Source organism: Podarcis erhardii, assembly GCF_964252035.2.
Source record: "Podarcis erhardii genome assembly, chromosome: 4".
NCBI classification, from domain to species: domain Eukaryota; kingdom Metazoa; phylum Chordata; class Lepidosauria; order Squamata; family Lacertidae; genus Podarcis; species Podarcis erhardii.
Genome location: NC_138508.1, coordinates 27,940,875 through 27,960,531, shown reverse-complemented (window position 1 = coordinate 27,960,531; position 19,657 = coordinate 27,940,875). Strand labels below are relative to the sequence as shown.

At 42.4% G+C, this 19,657-nt stretch overlaps 1 protein-coding gene across 3 annotated transcripts in view; it reads right to left on the bottom strand.

Moving 5' to 3' along the window:
• Window positions 1–19,657, bottom strand: part of MTUS2 (microtubule associated scaffold protein 2) — a 305,328-nt gene that overhangs the window by 179,771 nt on the left and 105,900 nt on the right. For all 3 annotated transcript variants that reach the window (XM_081860085.1, XM_081860086.1, XM_081860084.1), the window contains 2 exons: window positions 13,668–13,908; window positions 8,050–8,256 (listed from right to left, as the gene is read on the bottom strand). In XM_081860085.1, the coding sequence (XP_081716211.1) occupies window positions 8,050–8,256; window positions 13,668–13,908 (448 nt within the window). The remainder of the gene's footprint in view (window positions 1–8,049; window positions 8,257–13,667; window positions 13,909–19,657) is intronic.

The window sequence follows — 19,657 nt, the reverse complement described above, 5'->3', positions numbered from 1 at the left end:
CCTACTTTTTTGAAATTGGAATTGCTTTCACATTTTTCCCAATTATGAAAACCATGCTTGCATGAAAAAGCAATATTATTAACAGTTTGTTTTCTTCCATGACAATGCATTTAAACATTTACTGCAGGCTAAAAATCCACAGGGCCAAACCATTGGATATGCAGTATTGGCTGTGTCTAACTCAACACCTGGGGGAAGGCATAAAAACAGCACTATCATTTTATTTATGTATCGAGTGTTCTTCCTCAGGCAATATCTGTTTTTCCATCTGCATTTCTGTGTTGGAGGTCCACAGATGAAAGAGGGGTCCCATTGGTTCACATGAATTTAGGTGCCTCTCAAAAATCTGGTCCAGCACATTGTATTTTAAGTGGGATTTACAGTCCAGCACCATCCAGAAGACCACATATTCCTCAGCCCTGACCTATATCTACTTCCATGAATATATCTAATACTTTTTAAAAATAAAAATATTATTCTTGTCCTAAAAGCTAAAAATCCTCAAGCGGTTCAGCTTTTCTGCATTGGCAAAGTGGTCCCCCCTCCCGCCGCCCACTGATCATTTGGGTTGCCTTTCTCTTTTACTTAGAAATGCTTTGACCTCGCTGTCATATATACAATATGGATCATTGAGGGGGGAGTAATTTATCGTACCAATATAAACGCTGATTAATCACCCACCATAGATATATGCAGGTGGGCAATCCATCTGAAGATAACAAATTACCCTTGAATCAGTCTGGGTGGTCTCTGTGAGAGAAGGAAGATTGTATCCTTACCTTTCATCAGTATAGAAGGTTTCCTTAACATGAGGTCCTTATTGAACAAAAGCAGGAGGTGATTGGGGAAGTGGGTAGGGGCTGAATCTAGCCTATGCTGTTGAACTGCTGATTAGCTTAAACAAAAATTGCCTTCACACAGCCTCAGATGTTCAACTGCATACAGCCAGGTGGATACATTCAGAGGCTACGGACGTTGTTCACATATCTCTCCATTCTAGATTGCAAAAGCTTTTCTATATTAATAATAAAAATAATAAAATAATAATTTTATTTATATCCTGCCCTCCCCAGCCGAAGCCGGGCTCAGCAATAAAAGTAACACAGCATTCTAAAATCAATATTCTAAAATCATTTCAAAATCAAATGGCAACCACTGGGCCAGAGTTCTACGAGGATCACCCAAGGAGGGGGTCAGACTGTGCCTTGGCCAAAGGCCTGGTGAAACAGCTCTGTCTTGCAGGCCCTGCGGAAAGATGTCAAGTCCCACAGGCCCCTAGTCTCTTGTGACAGAGCGTTCCACCAGATCGGGGCCACAGCCGAAAAAGCCCTGGCTCTGGTTGAGGCCAGCCTAACCTCTCTGTGGCCCGGGACCTCCAATGTATTTATTTTATTTATTTGAGGTCCTCCAATGTATTTATTTTAAGGTCCTCCGTGGGACATACCAGGAGAGGCGGTCCTGTAAGTACGAGGGTCCTAGGCCGTATAGGGCTTTAAAGGTTAAAACCAGAACCTTAAACCTGATCCTGTACTCTACCGGGAGCCAGTGCAGCTGGTATAGGACTGGGTGAATGTGATCCCACGGCGAGGACCCCGTAAGGAGTCTCGCCGCAGCATTCTGCACCCGCTGAAGTTTCTGGGTCAGTCTCAAGGGCAGCCCCACGTAGAGTGAGTTACAATAATCAAGTCTGGAGGTGACCGTCGTGTGGATCACAGTGGCTAGGTCAGGGCAAGAGCGGTAAGGAGCCAAATGCTTAGCCTGGCGGAGATGAAAAAATGCTGCCTTTGTTATAGCTGCAATCTGCGCCTCCATGGAAAGGGAGGTGTCAAAGATTACACCCAAACTCTTAACGGCCGGTGCTGGCACTAATTGCGCCCCCGCAAGAGATGGGAGTTGCCCCCCCAACCCCATATCGTCCTGACCCAGCCAAAGGACCTCTGTCTTTGAAGGATTTAACTTCAACTGCCTCCCACGTAACCATCCAGCCATAGCATCCAAACATGTGATCAGTGTGTCTGGGGCCGAGTCAGGATGGCCATCCATTAACAGATAGAGTTGGGTGTCATCAGCATACTGATGGCAGCCCAAACCAAAACTCTGGACAAGCTGGGCGAAGGGGCGCATAAAGATGATGAAAAAGCATTGGGGAGAGTATCGCACCATGCGACACTCCACACACCAAGGAGTGGTGTGACGACAGTTCCCCCCCAAGCGCCACCCTCTGTCCCCGACCAGAGAGAAACGAGTGCAGCCATTGAAGGACTGTGCCCTGGATCCCCACATCAGTGAGTTGGTGCTCCAGGACCACCAGGTTCATGATCAACCATGTCGAAGGCTGCTGACAGGTCTAAAAGAATCAGCAGCCCCAACCCGCCTCGATCCAGCTGCCTGCAGAGATCATCTGTTAGGGCGACCAGAGCCATCTCGGTCCCATGACTAGAGTGGAAGCCGGACTGGAAGGGATCCAGAGCCAATGTTTCATCCAGAAACCCACCAATTAATTTGTCCGCCATATATTCCGAACAAGAAGCAAGGCAAAGTCTACACACCATTGAGATTTTTTGGATTCTTTATATACCTGAGTGCTTTAGTGAGTAAAGTCACATTTTGCCAGCATCGCACAGAAGGGATAAGAAATAAATATTCTACTGGAATTAGCATTTGCCATTTTGTTACTTGACTATCAATTTTATATATTCCATTTATAAATCCACCCTTTTATCATTTAATGACTCTAGGGTGGATTTCAACATAAAACTGAACTTGAAACAGGTTGCAATATATTGGCATTAAAAAGTGACAGATATTGCTTCTCCGTATATAATTCTTTTTTGTTAATATAGTAAAAACTTTGTAAGCTTTCTTCTTCCCCTCTCTTCTTATTCACACTTTTCTTTCTTTTTGAATGTAATAGAATAAAAAAATTATCTAAAAGTAATGTTAAAAAACCAGATCACAATAACCATCACATTAAAGAAAATGTAAAACATCAAACAGAAATTACTACTGAAATCACAGCTGGTGCTTACATTGACATACAAAGCCCTAAATGACTTGGGTTGCAAATATCAGAAGGAATGCCCCCTCCCATGCAGACTTGCCCAGGTGTTAAGATCTGGAGGTGAGGCCTTGCTGATAAGCTCTGCTGTCTTATGAACTTTGTGGGGCAGCAGAACATAACAGGGCCTTTTTCTGTGATGGCCCCAGATTGTGGAATGCACTTCTCTTCAAAGAGCATTTTGACATCAGGACAAGATGCATCTTTTTGCATAGGCCTTGAGGTGGGGGACAAGATCAGAATCTCCCTTTCATTTACAGTGTTGACACTGTTTCTGGTTGCTGTTGATTTGGTTTTGGCCTAGTAATGTGTATGTGTTATATCCCTTACTTGTTTTGAACTGTATGTAACCCACCCTGGGACTGCATGATAAAGGGCAGGCTATAAATGTCAATAAATATTAAATAAAGCAAGCAAACAGGCAATAAATCAGACAGTAACTGGTTTCATTGCATCAAACTCATCCAAATGCCTGGGCATCTTTAGCTATCCCCCAAATTTAAGTAATTAGCACCTCAGAGGTGAAGGCGTTAAAATGACTAGTGCACAGAATATTCAGATTCAGATTTTCTGTAAGCCACAAAGAGCAGAAGTCAATGTGAATGAGAACCTCTCCATAATACAATTATTCAAGAGCAGCAATTAAACAATATATGTTTTATTCAGAACACATTTATTGTTATGCATTCTATTGCCTTACCCCTCTGTTGTTTTCATTGGCCTTATTCAATGAAAGCCAAGTGATTTGAAAAAAGAATTCAGTTCACTAATATGCTAATATCACATATGGTGTTATTTGATGCACTTATATAATATACACAGTCGAATGCAAGATGCATCGCTGTCAGAATACAAAAAAGCCAAGGCCATGCTGTAGTTCTGACAGGAAAGTATTTTTAGGTGTGCAAAAGATGTGGGTTTTGTTCCACAGTTCCCTGACATACATTCCCTGTTCAGAAAAATCAGTCTAGCAGGGAGGTGAGGCAATAGCACAGTCTCTAGAGACACCTGAACTGCCAAGGTCTATTTTTGGCCCTGCCACAAATTTGGCATGTGAGAGGAAAATCTCCTGCATGTATTAGAATCCTAAGTGTGCAGAAGGATTCCTGAAATATGAACAGACGGCCTGATTTAAACAGGATGTGAGGCCCTTCCAAGTTGACACGGTTTTCTTTTCCAAGCAAAGGCTCCTGTTACTGTGATGCTTCCCCTATTTCCCTAAGCCACGGCATGTTCCAAGAGCACAGTATTTGCTTTCCTTTGGAAGGAGGTCGCTGGAAGCTCATTGGCTTTTTTGCAATGTTTGAGTTTATCTGCAAGTTTACAGGAGCATGGGTCGCAATATAAAACACCGCAGCAGGTTGCCAAAGTCCACATCAGATCATCCAGCACCCTTAAGGTGGTTACAGAGCCCAAACTCAGCTTTCTCAAAAGAGTGTTTTCGGGCACGTTAACGCTAACAAATGTATTGAGGAATAAGCTTTTGTGATGTAGGGCCTATTTCTCTACTCTAGCCCATGAATGCTTACGCCATAATGGCACTGGCAACTTCAAAATCGGTTTACTGAAATGCCCTCTACGTGGGGGCTTCACCCAGAAGCAGCAGTTACTCATTTTGAAGTAAAAGCAGCTTGGGTCAGATCCAGAAAATCTTCCCTTGCGCACTCTTTGCTTCTGCAAAAAAACACCCTCAGGGGCTAATGGGGGCATTTTCAGAGCATGCATGATTGAAAGCGCGTTCTCGATTACAGCTCTGCAGCTGATTTTTCTTCAGCTTACAAGTGGCCAGTTTAAGCATTAAAAAACCAACAAAAAGTGAGAATAATGCAATATTTAGTTTTGCCCTAAATCAACAAATATCTAGCAGCGTGCAAAGGATAGACCATTGCTAGGCATCATCTTCTTTAGAGCAAAAGCTTCCTGAGAAAACTGGGAAAGGCAATTGATTTATTAGCCACTTTTCTACTTAAAAACACCCAAAGTGGCACAAAAAAAGCACAATAATCAATAAAATTTACCTAATACAGTACAACAATAAAAGCTCAGTAAAAGCCTAAAGTCAGCTTGGCTGCAAATTGCAATATAACCAAAGCCTAGAAATCACAACCTAAACAAATGTAGCAGTAAAAAAACCCACCCCTAAACACGAAAGCTTTCTGTCCTGCTCCCAGCAGTTTATGCACATTAAAGGATGCCAGCACCACTCTGCTGGCTCAGAGCCTTCCCTTCCACTCGCCAAACGGGTGGGCAGGTGGAAGTGTCACTAACAGAAAGCTAGGGAGCGGTGGAATTAGGATCACTCACTTAAGCCTGTAATCCTATCTTCCTCTTCTTCTTCTTAGTGTATCAACAAAAAAATCATTTTTTAAAAAAAGTCTGTAATCCTATATCCCTTTATTTCCTTCTTTTTGGACTTAGCACCGAATTAATCCATGCTCAGTCCTCGGGGGTTGAGAGAAGTGTAAAAGTGAGTGTGACCCAATTTTTGTGACCCCACATTTCAGGTGTCTTGAGGGGTCATGAAAAGCTTTTGATACCGAATTATGATACCGACGGTGTTTTCCCAGTGGATCAACTGAATTCAATGGGACTTTATTCTAAGCAAACATGTGTTGGATTGTACTGTAAATGATGGGACAGCCTCTCAAGCAGCCCTTTACCAATGCCAACTGTCTTAAGACACAAACTTTCCCACTTGCAAGCCATTTTTGGCATATTCTGAATGTACAGTGGTACCTCTAGTTGCGTTCCGCTCTCGCCACGGACTTTCATCTTACGAACGTGGCCAACCCGGAAGTGTTTACTTCTGGGTTTGCCACGTACGCATGCGCAAAAGCAATCCCCTGCTTCACGCATGTGCAGAAGCGCTCAATAGCGCCATGCACATGTGCGGAAGAGGCGCTCTAGTTGCAGACTTTTCGGAGTGGGAATGGCACCCCGAAACGGATTAAGCCCGCAGCTAGAGCTACCACTGTATTGTTGTGTAAGAGTGGGTAAGTATTTCTGGTTCCTTTGCTGTTGCTTGAGGCATAGGTAGCCTCAGTGGCAGGGATCTGGACAGGGATAGCCTAATTCCTGGTAATCTCTAGGTCAGATTACTGCAATGTGTCATCCATGGGGCTGCCTTGAAAGACGGTTTGGAAACTTCAGCTGGTGCAGAATTCAGCAGCCAGCTTGCTCACCAGGGCAAGCCAGTTTGAGAATAATGACAATCCTGACCCAATTACACTGGCTGCCAGTCAGTTTCTGGGCCCACTTCAAAGTGCTGGTTTTGACTTATAAAGCCTTAAATGGCTCAGGACTGCAATACCTCAAGGTTCACCTCTCCTCCTATGAACTGACCCGGATCCTGCGATCATCATCTGAGGCCCTTCTTCATGTGCCTTCTCCACAAGAGGTCTGAAGGGTGGCAACACGAGAATGGGCCTTTTCTGTGGTGGCTCCCCATTGGAGAAATGTTCTCTCCTGGGGGGCTCACCTGACGCCTTCATTAAATAGCTTTAGGCACCAAACGAAAACCTTCCTCTTCAACCAGGCCTTTGTTTGATTAACATTCTATGTCCTCCTAAATGTGTTTTTGAGAGGGGGCTATTGGTTTGTTTTTGTTTTTATTATGCATTTTGTGTTCTCATTTTGAATTTCTATGTTGTGAAATGCCTTGTGATCTCCGGATAAAGGGCAGCACACAAATTTAATAAATTTAATAATGATATAAGAATGGTTAACAGTTTATTTCCAATAAAATATTTTTCGTCATTGGGGATGCAAGTGTTCTTCCCTCTTTGCAATTCTACTCTGGGCTTGAGATATCTCATTTATGTGGGCTCTGTGCTGTGGATGTACGTTTTCCGCCCTGTCTCTTTAAACCTTTCCCACGCATCCTACAGTGTGCGACAGAGCACCATGATCAAGGCATCTACATTTATAACATTATCTTTGTAGTTGTAGTCGCTAAGCTCAATATCCCACACTGCTGCTCCTCCGGTTTACCGAACCTACTATGCAAGCGTAAGGAAGTCGTTAGGATCGGCTGTAGCCTGGTTTTGTTTTATTTATTGTAATTATTTTAAAATTAGCATAAACACTGAAAGATTTAGGACTCTACAGCATCCAAAAGCCTCTGGCACTTCATGGAAGCTGGCACCTTCAATTTGAACCACTTCGAGAGTGATAACAGTTGCTTTGAAATTGACACGGTTCACGCTGAAGCTGGTCTTCAAAGAGAGGAACTGGCATTAGGAAAAAAATTAAAATCCTCCAATCCCCGCTTGTGCTTCTGGCGCACGGCACATGCATATACATCCCATAAGGAGCACGGTCTGCATCGTGCGGTTCTTTCGCACTTAATAAAATTAACATTAGCAACAGAAAATAGGATTTGAGGTGACATTTCAGCCAAGGATTTTCCCCCCACAGCTGAAAAGGAGACCATAGCTAAGGGAGAGGGGAGGAACAGCAAAATTCTGATCCTTTTTAAAATCCCTAGCATGGTTTCATTAGCTTCTTGAACCGAGATTGGCTCGCCCCGTTGAGGAGAGATACGGAACAAGAGCAAACGAGAAAGAATAGACTGCTTACTTCACATAATCTTCCCCTGAAGTGCGTGTATTTCATAACTGCTGTGTGCTGATACAGGACACCTACTTGCACTTATTTACTTACATCAGCTAGTAAGAGGGATAATTCATCAAACAGGTAAAAAAAGAAAACGCAGAACTGTGCAAGATGCCTTTTTTTTTTTTTTGAAGAAGTAAAACCTATCCAAGCAATTTGTCATCCGAAATTATTCATCCATCATTGTTTTCATAACATTCAAAAGTAGGCAAAGAAGATTCCATACCAGCAGAAATGTGCATTGAGAAAAAAGCAACCATTAGAAACATCCTAGTAGGGAATTAAATTTTCTCTTTCATCCTCTTCTCTCCTGCCCCCCCCCCCCCCGCAATGAACCTTGCTCATATCTAGAGTGGGAATAATGTTCCCTGACTTACGATTGGCTGTCCTGCTTTGATCACTCTGGACGCTGTCATTCGACTGGTTGCTTGAGATCGACGAGACACTGGAGCTCCTGACAAAGCCAAAGGCTGCTAGTTTAGCAGCCGGCAAGCGGGAATAACCAGGAGGGCGAAGTCCAGACTGACACGGCTTGGGAAGGTTTGATTTCGTAGCATTTGGATTCGGGCCTTTTTTGAGATCAACTGGGGGTAGAAATTAAAAATGTTTTACGAAAACACAGGAAGCAAGGATTGCATTACAGTGCTGTGTTTATTGGAAACGAACAATCTTAGGATCTAAAGTAGGCCATTCTTTTGGCCTTTTTCAAGTTGGCATCTTTTAAACACACCCACACACCCATATCATCACCACCAGTGGAGTTAAAAGCACTAGACTAGAGCTGAGCAGGCGTTTTTCAGTAGAGTTGGAATAGACCAGAAAGGTCCTCTAGTCCAACCCCCTGCAATGCAGGAGTCTTTCACCCAATGTGGGACTCGAATCTACGACCCTGAGATTAAGGGTTTCATGCTCTGCCGACTGAGCTATTCCAGCTGAAACATATAAGGTACTACAATAACTTTGGTTGGTTTTTGTAGGTTTTAAACATGAAAATGAAAAAAATGATATTAACGGTTAAAGATATCCCACATACCCCAGGTGGGTGCTTTGTAGGGGCCTCAGCTGTGCAGGGAAGAAGGTTAGAAAGTCACCCTGATCTTCCTCTCCCCTGCTTTACTCTGAATGGATTCAGAAATACTGGCTGCAAATAACTTCAGACAATGCCCCTTCCTTAATATATTGTGTGGTTCGCTCCCTTAGGCCTCCTGGCTTCTCATGAGACTATTGCTTCTCCATTGCCTTAGGTGGCTGAATTGCGATATTCCTTCTCCTTGGTTCCAGAGCTTCCTTTGCCATCACTCCAGTGGCTGGGACAACCCTTTTGTTTTCAGGAGCCAACGCCCTTGTTGTGCTGTGGGGCTGGCTGTGGTCAGGCCACTCAAGTCGCCTTCATCGCTCTGATGGGATGGAGAATCCAGTACACGGCCGTATTTATGATAATCAGCACTAACTGGGACTACTGATAGAAAATCCAAGTGTAACACAGATAGGATTATATTCAATGGGGGGCACTGACATTACAGCTAGGCTGTCAGAGCAAATGTGAAAGAAACTTAATGGCAGGGTGCCATCCTCCTGCAGGGAAATACATTTTTCAGCAGCAAATTAAGTGTAATGGTAAAATTTAATACTGTCTTCTAAAGAAGAGTTATAGCACATCCACCTTCTGTCTGATGTCTTTATTATTTAGAATTTCCTAATTACTTGCTCAACAGGGGTATAATCTCCATTTTGAAGGATTTCCAGAAAATCATAGGTTCTAATAGGAAGGCTTTCAGCACAGGAAAGCTTGCTTTAGATACAGGATAGCCGTATTTAAACATCACAACCTTTTTCATGCAGCATACTAAAAAGGACTTTCCCCATGGTGCCAAATAACAATCCCCGTAGAGGGTGAAACATTTCAGAGTTTCCCAAGTCATGGAGCATCCGTACTCAAGCACCACCACACCCAAGGATAAGGAGCTGTCCTTATGACACCATAAAGAGTTTTAAAATGTTACACCAGGAACACCATCAAGGTGGAGCAATTGCTGAAAGTGTAATACTTTAACTTGCCTTCAGGCAGGGCCTAAACTGAATGGCTTACAGACAGTCAACTACACAGCCGAGATAATAGAATCCGTCTTTTGATTCCTGCCACTTCATTACAGTGTGTCAGGACCTATTGGCCAGTGCCCCATGTGGTGAAATGTACAACCACAGTCTTTCAGTGCTCTGGTCTGGCTCCACCCACCAGGATGGCCATTGGCTCCACATGGGCAGGATGGAATATAGGTAGGTTCCCAGTCTCAGTGGTGCTTTGCTTGAGCTCTGGAGTGTCTTGCGTTCCCAGCCTTGTTCTTCAATTCTGATTCCTACCCTTGGCTTCTGATTGTTGTTTGCTCTTGAGTCCTGGTTGTGACTTGCTCCACTGCCTCCCATGGACAAGTGCTTCTATGCAAACACGATGGTTTTATCCAAAGTTTGTTAGTATTCACTGAACAGCAGTGGGGTGAGTGACTACAGCTACCAGCAACTTTTCTTCAATGATCAGAGATCCAGACAATGTTATTTTAATCTCCGGTATTAATTTCAGTTGATCTGTCAAAATAAGCAAGAAGAAATGCTCCATTTCGTAGCTGCCTGAGGGCAGTTTCAGAATTAAACATTGTCTGTGCTCTACAAGAATCAGTCTCTTTGATGCTTCCGCTGTCCCCTGTTAGAGGACTTTAAAGTGTTTCCAAGTAGAGATTGGCTGGCAAAAGACAGATGTAACTGGAGTTATAAGGACATCTGAAAACTGCCGTAGAGGATGCGTTCACCATGGCACAGCAAATACAGCAAATCATGCAGGGAGATGCTGAAGGGTTGAAGTAGACATGATGATGGCTGCTCCATGGGAAAGAACTGAGTTTCAGCAGTAACAGCTAGAGATGGATAAATCAGGTTTGTAGCTGAGTGGCTCCCAGGTTCGGGACTTGGGGAGTCCACTGATTCTGGATAGGACCGTACATGAGTGCATTTTAAAAAGGTGAACATTAGTGCATATTTAAACTATTATATGTGCAACTTGTATACAGTTTGGCCTAATACACTTATTTGCGAGCAATTTATTTTAATAAAATGCATTTTTATATTTTCACTAATATATACATTTTATACCCACTTTCCCCTAATATACACATTTTTATCTGGGGGTGGGGGGTGGGGAGGTTGGTGAGCATATTGTGAAACTCAGATAAATGTGAATTCTGCATAAAACCGCATTTCCCAGCAACTGGTATTCAGAGGTATACTGCCTATGAAACTGCAGGTAGAACAGCAGTCTCCCATGGCATCTATTTAAATTATTTAGTTCCATCAATTCAGGGAGATGGGATGAGCATCATAATGCAGAAGGAGGGGGTTGGGGGTTGGGTGTACCCCTATCTATATATTTATTGGAAAAAATTCTCTTCCTAGACCAGGGCAAGTGGAGTGGAGCACGTTACAGTGGTACCTCGGGTTAAGTACTTAATTCGTTCCAGAGGTCTGTTCTTAACCTGAAACTGTTCTTAACCTGAAGCACCACTTTAGCTAATGGGGCCTCCTGCTACCACTGGAGAACAATTTCTGTTCTCATCCTGAAGCAAAGTTCTTAACCCGAGGTACTATTTCTGGGTTAGCGGAGTGTGTAACCTGAAGCGTATGTAACCGGAGGTACCACTGTACTTGGGTATGTACATTTGTATTAGAAAGAGAGAATTACCTCCCTACCTCTGAAATTTGTCTTGGTTCATTCATTTAAAGGTTAAGATGCTTCAACTGAGCATTTCTACTTGCAGGGGCCACCCAGGGCATCTATCTAAATGCTGACCACTGACAAAGATGTCATTATCCATTTTCTCTCCCCCCTACTGTAGCACATTATAAAAAACCAGTCATCCAACAAAGGCTACAGCAGCTTGAAACCAATAAACCTTTTTAATGTCTTGCTTTGGTGGTTCTCTGAAAACAGAGGCACTGGGATATCAGCATCAGCTGCTTTCAGGGCAAACACTGTTAGCTTTCCTTGAGAGCCCCTGTATGCCATGCTGTGGAAGAATTAAGAGCTTTCTGCATCAAGTGAAGATAAAACTGTCTGGGTCTGCCCCAGGTATTGCAGCAAGATGAAGTCTTTTTAAAATTGTGTTAGTGGTTCAGCATATACTGCAAATGTCTAGATGCTGGGGCTTAGAGTTGAAAGTCAAGATCAGGCAAGATCAGGTGGAAGTAATTGGTAGCTTTGCCTGCTAGTCTTGTTGGTAAAGCACTCTGCTTAAGGTAAATTCTTCAGTCTTGGGAAAAGGCCTGGGAATATAATTAACTACTTGCAGGCAATCAAGTAGTCACAAACAGAATACTCTGGGCATAGGCTGGGTAGCTCAGTCAGTAGAGCATGAGACTCTTAATCCCAGGGTTGTGGGCTTGAGCCCCAAATTGGGTGAAAGATTCCTGCAGTGCAGGGGGCTGGACTAGATGACCCTCATGGGCCCTTCCAACTCTACATTTCTATGATTCTTAGTCTGGTTCTGTTGTTAAGTACGGACCTCCAGAACAAATTAAGTACTTAACCTGAGGTACCACTGTATACTACATTTTTTTTAGATTTGCCTTGAGACAGTCTTTAAACCTCTTACTCAAGAAAATCACCATTTTATAGTTCAAATCAGGGAAAATAAATACAGCAAATGGGCAAAAGTACAAAGATTCACAAAATGTTTAGGGGTAGATTCAGGTAGGTAGCCACATTGGTCTGATGCAGTTGAAATAAATAAACAAATAAATAATTGTTTAGGGGTATGCGTCCCCCTGCGTCCCCCCAGAAAAATGTACTGGCCTTAGCAATCACTCCACAAAAAGTATTGTATAACTTAAAATCAATCAAACACAGAGCTCCCAAAGATGGTGAGATCAACCTTCAGTATAGGCAAAAAATTATGCATAATGCTTTTATAATTATTTACAATACAGTGCATTCTTCCAATACTGGACATATTGATGGAATTGTATCTTGTTATCAGAATGGAGTCAGACACATTATTTCAGAAATGCACAGTGCCTCCAAATGGAGGGTGAAATTTGCTGCTGCTGCTGCTGCTGCTTTATTTAATTTTGTTTTGTTTTGAAGGTTGTGGAAATCTCGGCAACAAAGAGGCTTCCATCCTCAAAAAATCCTTTAAAAATCTTTAAATGTAATTAGGTAGCCAGAGATTTAAGGCCTGCATGCCCTTTTCCAGGGAATTATGGAATTGCAAACTATTCAGGCTTATGATAACATCAGACTCACTATGAAGTCCCTGAATGGTTGGGATTACATAGTAAAGAAGCCCTATTTGCTGAAGAAGCAGGACAGTGCAGCTATTATTATCCCAAATACATGCAAAAAAGAAAAAAACCTTTTCAGAAGTAGGGATTCTGGGTTAACATTCTGGGGACCCTAAAAGTACTTATCTTTGCCCTCAGTTCCAAAACTGGTATACATTTGGCATAGTTTTCATGTTTCCTTAAAAAAAGAAACACGAAGTTGAATTTTGCGTTAAGAATAAAAATGATGGCATGAGTCAAAGTAATTCCACAATTAACTTAGTTTTGAGTGGAGACTCAGGTACCCATGGCCACTGGATAACTTCACAACCTGTTTACAAATATTGTTCATTTTGGCACATATTTTATAAAAATTAATTAGTAAGATCACTGAGTATTCCCAACAAATTTTGCCCTTTAGTGAGGGCACTTCTCTGCAGTAACCATTTGACTGTATGGATACACTTCCCACACTGGAAGTGGATCCATTAATTAATGTGCAAGATAGAAGTTTTATACGCAAATTGAGCAAATAACCTTAATCACTGTTATTAGACTTAATCGCTATGATTAGACCATGCTAGGAACAGGCCCCAGCTCTGTTCATTTTGATATCTCCCCACCCCGCTTTTTTTAAAGAAAATAAATTGACCACCGTAATTAAAAGACAGACAGTGAAGATGGTTACCTGAATTATCTGGATGAAAAAGCGGAGGAGAACTGGCTATTGGCCCTTGGGGATGGATGCAGCTTGCTGAAGACCTCTGGCTTGTAATCAAAATCCTGCTTTTTGCAGACGGTAATCTGGAAACTGCTCCCAGTCCTAACTGAGGCTTAAGTATCATTGCAGAGCGATAAAAGCTTGGAGGCACCTCATAGTGAGTGTATGGTGGAGGACAAAATTCTCCTTTCACAGGCCTTTCCCCAACCTGCACAAATATAAATACAAAAAAAGTTACAGCAAGAAAGGTATCTCGAGAAACAAAATATATGGCGTTTCCATAACTGCTTATAAGAAGTGAGATCGCTGCTTTCCAGCATGATCATTGGTTTGCTATGTAGAGGTGGAAAATGCAGCAATCTCTGAATAAAAAGTGATAGACTACCTTTCACAACAGAACATCAAATGGTGGCGTTCCATTATGATTGCTTGAAAATTATTTGGTAAGGCTGACACACAAAGGTTACCTACAGTGCAATCCTATTGTCTTTTGTTTTTGTACTTAAAAAAACAAACCCATTTCAGCTTTTTATGGTATGTCTGCAAAACACCTTGAGACACATGTAAAAGGTGATTAATATATGCAGTACTGTCGTACCTTGGAAGTCGAACACCTTGTGAGACGAACGCATTGGCTCCTGAACACTGCAAACCTGGAAAGTGAGTGTTCCGGTTTGCAAACGTTCTTTGGAACCCAAACGTCCAACGCGGCTTCCGATTGGCTGCAGGAACTTCCTGTAGCCAATCGGAAGCCACGCCTTGGTTTCCAAATGTTTTGGAAGTCGAATGGACTTCTGGAACGGATTCCGTTCGACTTCCGAGGTACCACTGAACTAAGTGTCCCGATTTTCCAGGGGCAGTCACGGAAACCCAAAAGCTGTTCCAGTTTCTGATTTGATACCAGAATGTCCCTATTCTGCCTGCCAGCACTGCCAAGTGAAGACAAGGGACAGCAGCAGTGAGGGAGTGACACATTGCCTCTCCATGGCTGCCACTGCTGGCCTCCTCCTGTGGGGAGCTTGTAGTAGGTGCTGGAGAGTAGTAGGCAAGGAGGAGGAATGGCCGCTGCCACCAAGGCTCAGCCCTGTGTGGTGTACCAGCTCTGAGGGTCAAGGAGATAGCAAGGCTGCCCTGGGTGGAAAGAAAGGGGGAGCGGAAGGGCCCAAGAAGTCTTGATTTTTTAAAAATAGAAACGCTTTGTGCATCCGCGTCTAATCCCGTCCCTTTCTAAAATGTATTTATTGCTGTGCGTTTTTCTTTTTGCAAATTTACCAAAGAATAAAATAAAATCCGGATTAAGGGGCTTTCTCGGGATGGTGGAGGGTGTGTGTGCTGTGTCCCATTGCTTTTCTTCTAATAGGAAATGCTGTGCAGGAGGGGGGACAAAGATGGGGGGTCAGTTGGTGTGGGAGTGAGAAATGTCCCTGTTTTCATCTGAGGAATGCCGGAGGGCATGTTAATAACAACAACAAAGTCTCATTAAGTTCAACTGGATATAGAATTTATGGCTAAATCTGCACTCCTGTAACACTTACTTAGGACTGAAAGTAAGTCCCACTGAGTGGGGCTTCCTTGTGAACAAACAGGCAAAGCAGTGCTATTTTTTTCACCACTAACACCTCCTTTGTTCTCTTAGAATGGCAATGGCGCCCACCTGAGAGGTGTTGAAACTGAGTTCTGGTGAGTTCCAGCTGGAAAAAAAGTCCTGATGCAAAGGGAATTGCTACAATCCTACACACATTTGCGTGGGACGAAGCGCCACAGGCTTACAGTGGTACCTCAGGTTACATACGCTTCAGGTTACAGACGCTTCAGGTTACAGACTCCGCTAACCCAGAAATAGTACCTCGGGTTAAGAACTTTGCTTCAGGATGAGAACAGAAATTATGCGGCGGCAGCAGCGGGAGGCCCCATTAGCTAAAGTGGTGCTTCAGGTTAAGAACAGTTTCAGGTTAAGAACAGACCTCCAGAACGAATTAAGTTCTTAACCCGAGGTACCACTGTATTTCTGAGCAGTTCCATATGTATAGAATTCCACCACTCAGCAGGGCATTTTAATCACCTTTGTTTTTTATTAGACAGTAAGCTAGTGAAGTCTGCTTTTATACATGCTCGTTGTCTTTTGTTTTACAGAGAGGAATTGGAAAACATTTAGGAGGGAAAGTAACTGGACACTAATGTATTAGACACTCAGATGCTCTGATTAATGAGAAATGAATTAAAAGGTGGTATCTAGTAACAATTTAAATATAAATGTATCAATGTAGACAAAAGAATTAATCTTCCTAAATTTATGTATGTTATCAGGAATGGATTTGTGGTGGTGATGGTGGTTGTGTGAGTGATTAATGGATCCCTCCCTGTGCCTGCCCCTGCCCCAACCAAGCAATAAAAAAATGAAATTTCCACAAGAAGATACTGGCCCTGCAATGCTTTATATGCAGGCCATGATTCACATATGTAATCCTATCACAAATTCATTGGAAATGAGCATTTTCCGTCGCTGTGCTTACGCTTGGAACTATCTTCCCTGTGCTGTGCAGGAAGTGTCATCTGTTATGTGTTTTAGATATATTCTGAAGACATATCTTGTTTGCTGAAGCTTTTGCCAGCTCTTAATACTGGACTTGATAACTTTTGCAGAGTTTTATTCTGGTTTTAGTGTTACAAGTTTTATATGGGCGATTGTATTGTGGTTTGCTGTTTACCATTTAGAAATTGTGCTGCAGTCTAAATTTTATTTCTAAATGCATCATTGCTTTCAATTATGCCTACCTCCAAGTAATGGGCACACGTTGTGTTTTTTCCTGGGGGGTACTCAAGGGTACACAGTACTGGCATCTCCCTCCCTCCCCCCATGTTAAAAGTGTGGCACTTACTGTAACAACTTCATGGTGAGCACTGGGACCCTTTTTTCTTAAAAGGGGGGTGGGGAGCACTGGGCACAATCTGGCCAAAGTGTGACACATTTATACTTCATTGGTTTCAGTGGGATAATTAAACATGCAGCCTAACGCTGCAATTTTATATATATCTGCTCATAAGTAAGCTCCATTGAGTTCAATGGGACTTACATCCAGGTAAGTACGTACAGTGGAAGCTCGAGTTGCGAATGTCATCCGTGCGGGATGCACGTTTGCAATGTACGTCTGCGCACGTGCGCGTTGCAAATCAGCACTTCTGCACATGTGCAAAGCGCGATTTAGCACTTCTGCGCATGCACGACCACCGAAACGTGGAAGTAACCTGTTCCGATACTTCCGGGTTTCAGCGGTCCGCAACCCAAAAAAACGCAACCTGAAGCAGCTGTAACCCAAGGTATGACAGTATAGAATTGCAGTCAAAATCCTTCCCACTGACATCAACTGATCTTTTTAAAGTGATTAATAGTAAGTATTTAATGTATTTATCAACATGATTTTAGTAGTGGCATCAAATATTAAACTGATCCCCTTGTGTGTAAATACTGCTCCCCCCATAATCTAGGGGTAGGGAATCTTGGGCCCTTGGGGTTTCCCCCAGGATGTACCCTCTTTCCCCAGGTCGCACCAGCATTTTTTTACACGCTCAAGTGTTTTTGTCTGACTGACATGTGTCACTGAACTTGCTGATCTTTCTGAAAGCAATTGGAAGCATTTTTGTTTTGACAAGCTTTTGCAGCTAGATGAAAAGGCCTCTGCCGTAGGTGCTTATTTTGTTTCTTTTTAAAACCTATATTGTACTCAGTTGTTCCTGTAGAGTTTGGTTGTTGTTGTTTTAACCTTATTTTAGCTGTTTTTAAGGCTGCGGAAGGCAGTTCACAAATTAATAAATAATAGTAACATTCATATTCATCACTACACTCACTTTTGCCTCTGGCCCCACCCCCCAGTGGCATGTGGCCCCCGGAAGACTGCCCAGAAGGGAAAGTGGTCCTCAGGATGAAAAATGTCCCCCACCCCTGCAGAAAATAACTCTGCCTGCTCAGCAGTTGCTCTATTTCTCCCAAAGGGAAATTGCTCACTAAGGGCACTTCTGGGTGACCTGCTCTTAGCAAGGCGATTAGGCAATATTGGCTATTTAAGGAGCATTCACTTTGATTTGTTTGCAGAGATGCTCGACAAGGTTGCTTTAAAGTACTTTTTGCTGCATTTCTCCATCATTTTTCTTATTGCAGAAGGTCCACATTTGGGGGGAGCGGGTTTGTTGTGCAAGAACTCCAAATCAGCTTTCATTGGGCAACTTGAATTTGTCAGTTAAATTAACAAAGGCCACCACTGCAGGGCGGAATCCTGCATAGCTTTGGAACTTGCCCAGGGAAATATAAACTGCACCATACAATCTCTGATATTTCTACTCTATTTCAGTAGATGCTGGCAGGTGGCTGCCATATGGAAGGAGAGAGAGAGAGAGAGAGATGACAGCGAACATGCTGGTTCACCTTGTCAGCCCAGCTCTGACTTTCCTATAATCCTGGCGAATGGTTACACCTGGACGTGTCCTGCAGGCAGCTCCTGGAAGACAAGAACCCCAGCAGGTTTTTGCAAGGTTGCTTTTGGACATGTGCAAAAAGGGCAGGGCAGCAATTTTAAGAAAGCAAACAAGCAAAAAAGACAAATGCACCTGTGATCAGGAATTGCGTAAAAACAACAGTGCTGAGGAATATTCAGGATTAAGAAAGGTTCCTGAACGGTTGTTCAGTTTGCCAACACACAATTTAAAGCATCCTTGAAGGGGAATCCGGTTGGTGATTTAAGCTACAAACTAGCATCTGGCTGTTATTTTGCACTTTGCTTTTAAGATTTTGATTTTTCAAAAACAAAACAAAACAGCTTGGAAGGCAAAGCCAGATTTATTTTAGAAATTAATCATAAAAATTGCCAAAAGCTGAATATGCAAAACTACCTAGGCTGCTTGATTAACTTTGCTGCTAATTTACAACACATTCTTGTGTCATGTCACTGCATTTTCAATTATTTATACACATTTACACAATGCAATTTAATGACAGCTATAAATCCTTTGATCCTTGTGGCTACAGTGCTCCAAAAGTTGTATCATGCTTCTATGAATGAAAATCGTTTGGTGTTTTTTTCATCCCTGTAATCTTGGTGTAAAATATGTAGGAAAGCATATGGAACACAGGATCTAGGCTTTACATCTGCATAATCTTTACTTCCTGCTCCATAGTTCAACCAAATAATTTCAGCCTTCTGAAAGTTAATTATATGTAAATAAAGTTAGCACTTCTGTAAACTATCTGAAATGCTGTTTTTAACCATCGCAATGTATTTCAGCATGTTACTTCCTTACATTTTTAGAAAGGTATGCTTTTTCTCCAGAAGTCATTAATGAAACTAGCCTATTTCACTTTGGTAAAACCTCTTCCCATTAAAATAAATAAATAAATAGCACAGTGACTGGACAGCTACAATGCGTCCCAGCTACTTCTCATGTTAATTGGAGACTTCATTATATACGCTGTGCTTTAATAGGACATGTCCATTCAGCAATAACAAATGCTTTTTAAAAAGGAAAGAAGAATTCTGCAAATACCTGGTTAATGCATTTTTTAACCACCTTGGTTTATCTATGCAAGGTAGGGGGGGTGCTTGCTTCTTATCTTTTTCAGATGGCACAGGAAAAAGGGAATACATTGTTTAGCAGAAATTAAAAACGGAAAATTTATGTGGAGCAAATGCTCTTTTAAAGTCATATTTGTGAAAGGATTTTTTAAAATATATATATTTTTTTAAAAAAAGATTTATTCTAAACTTGCCATGTTTGTGGCCCAATGCTATGATTCTTTACGACTACTGCAGTGTGTTTCAGATGGGGTTGTCCCTGAAAGACTTCCCAAATGCAGCTGCTAGGTTACTAACTGGGGCCAACTATACAGAGCTTATCGCAATCATACACCCAATGTCTGACCCTGTGGTTCCTCTTGTACTGAACAGGACTGAACGTCTGTACAGAAC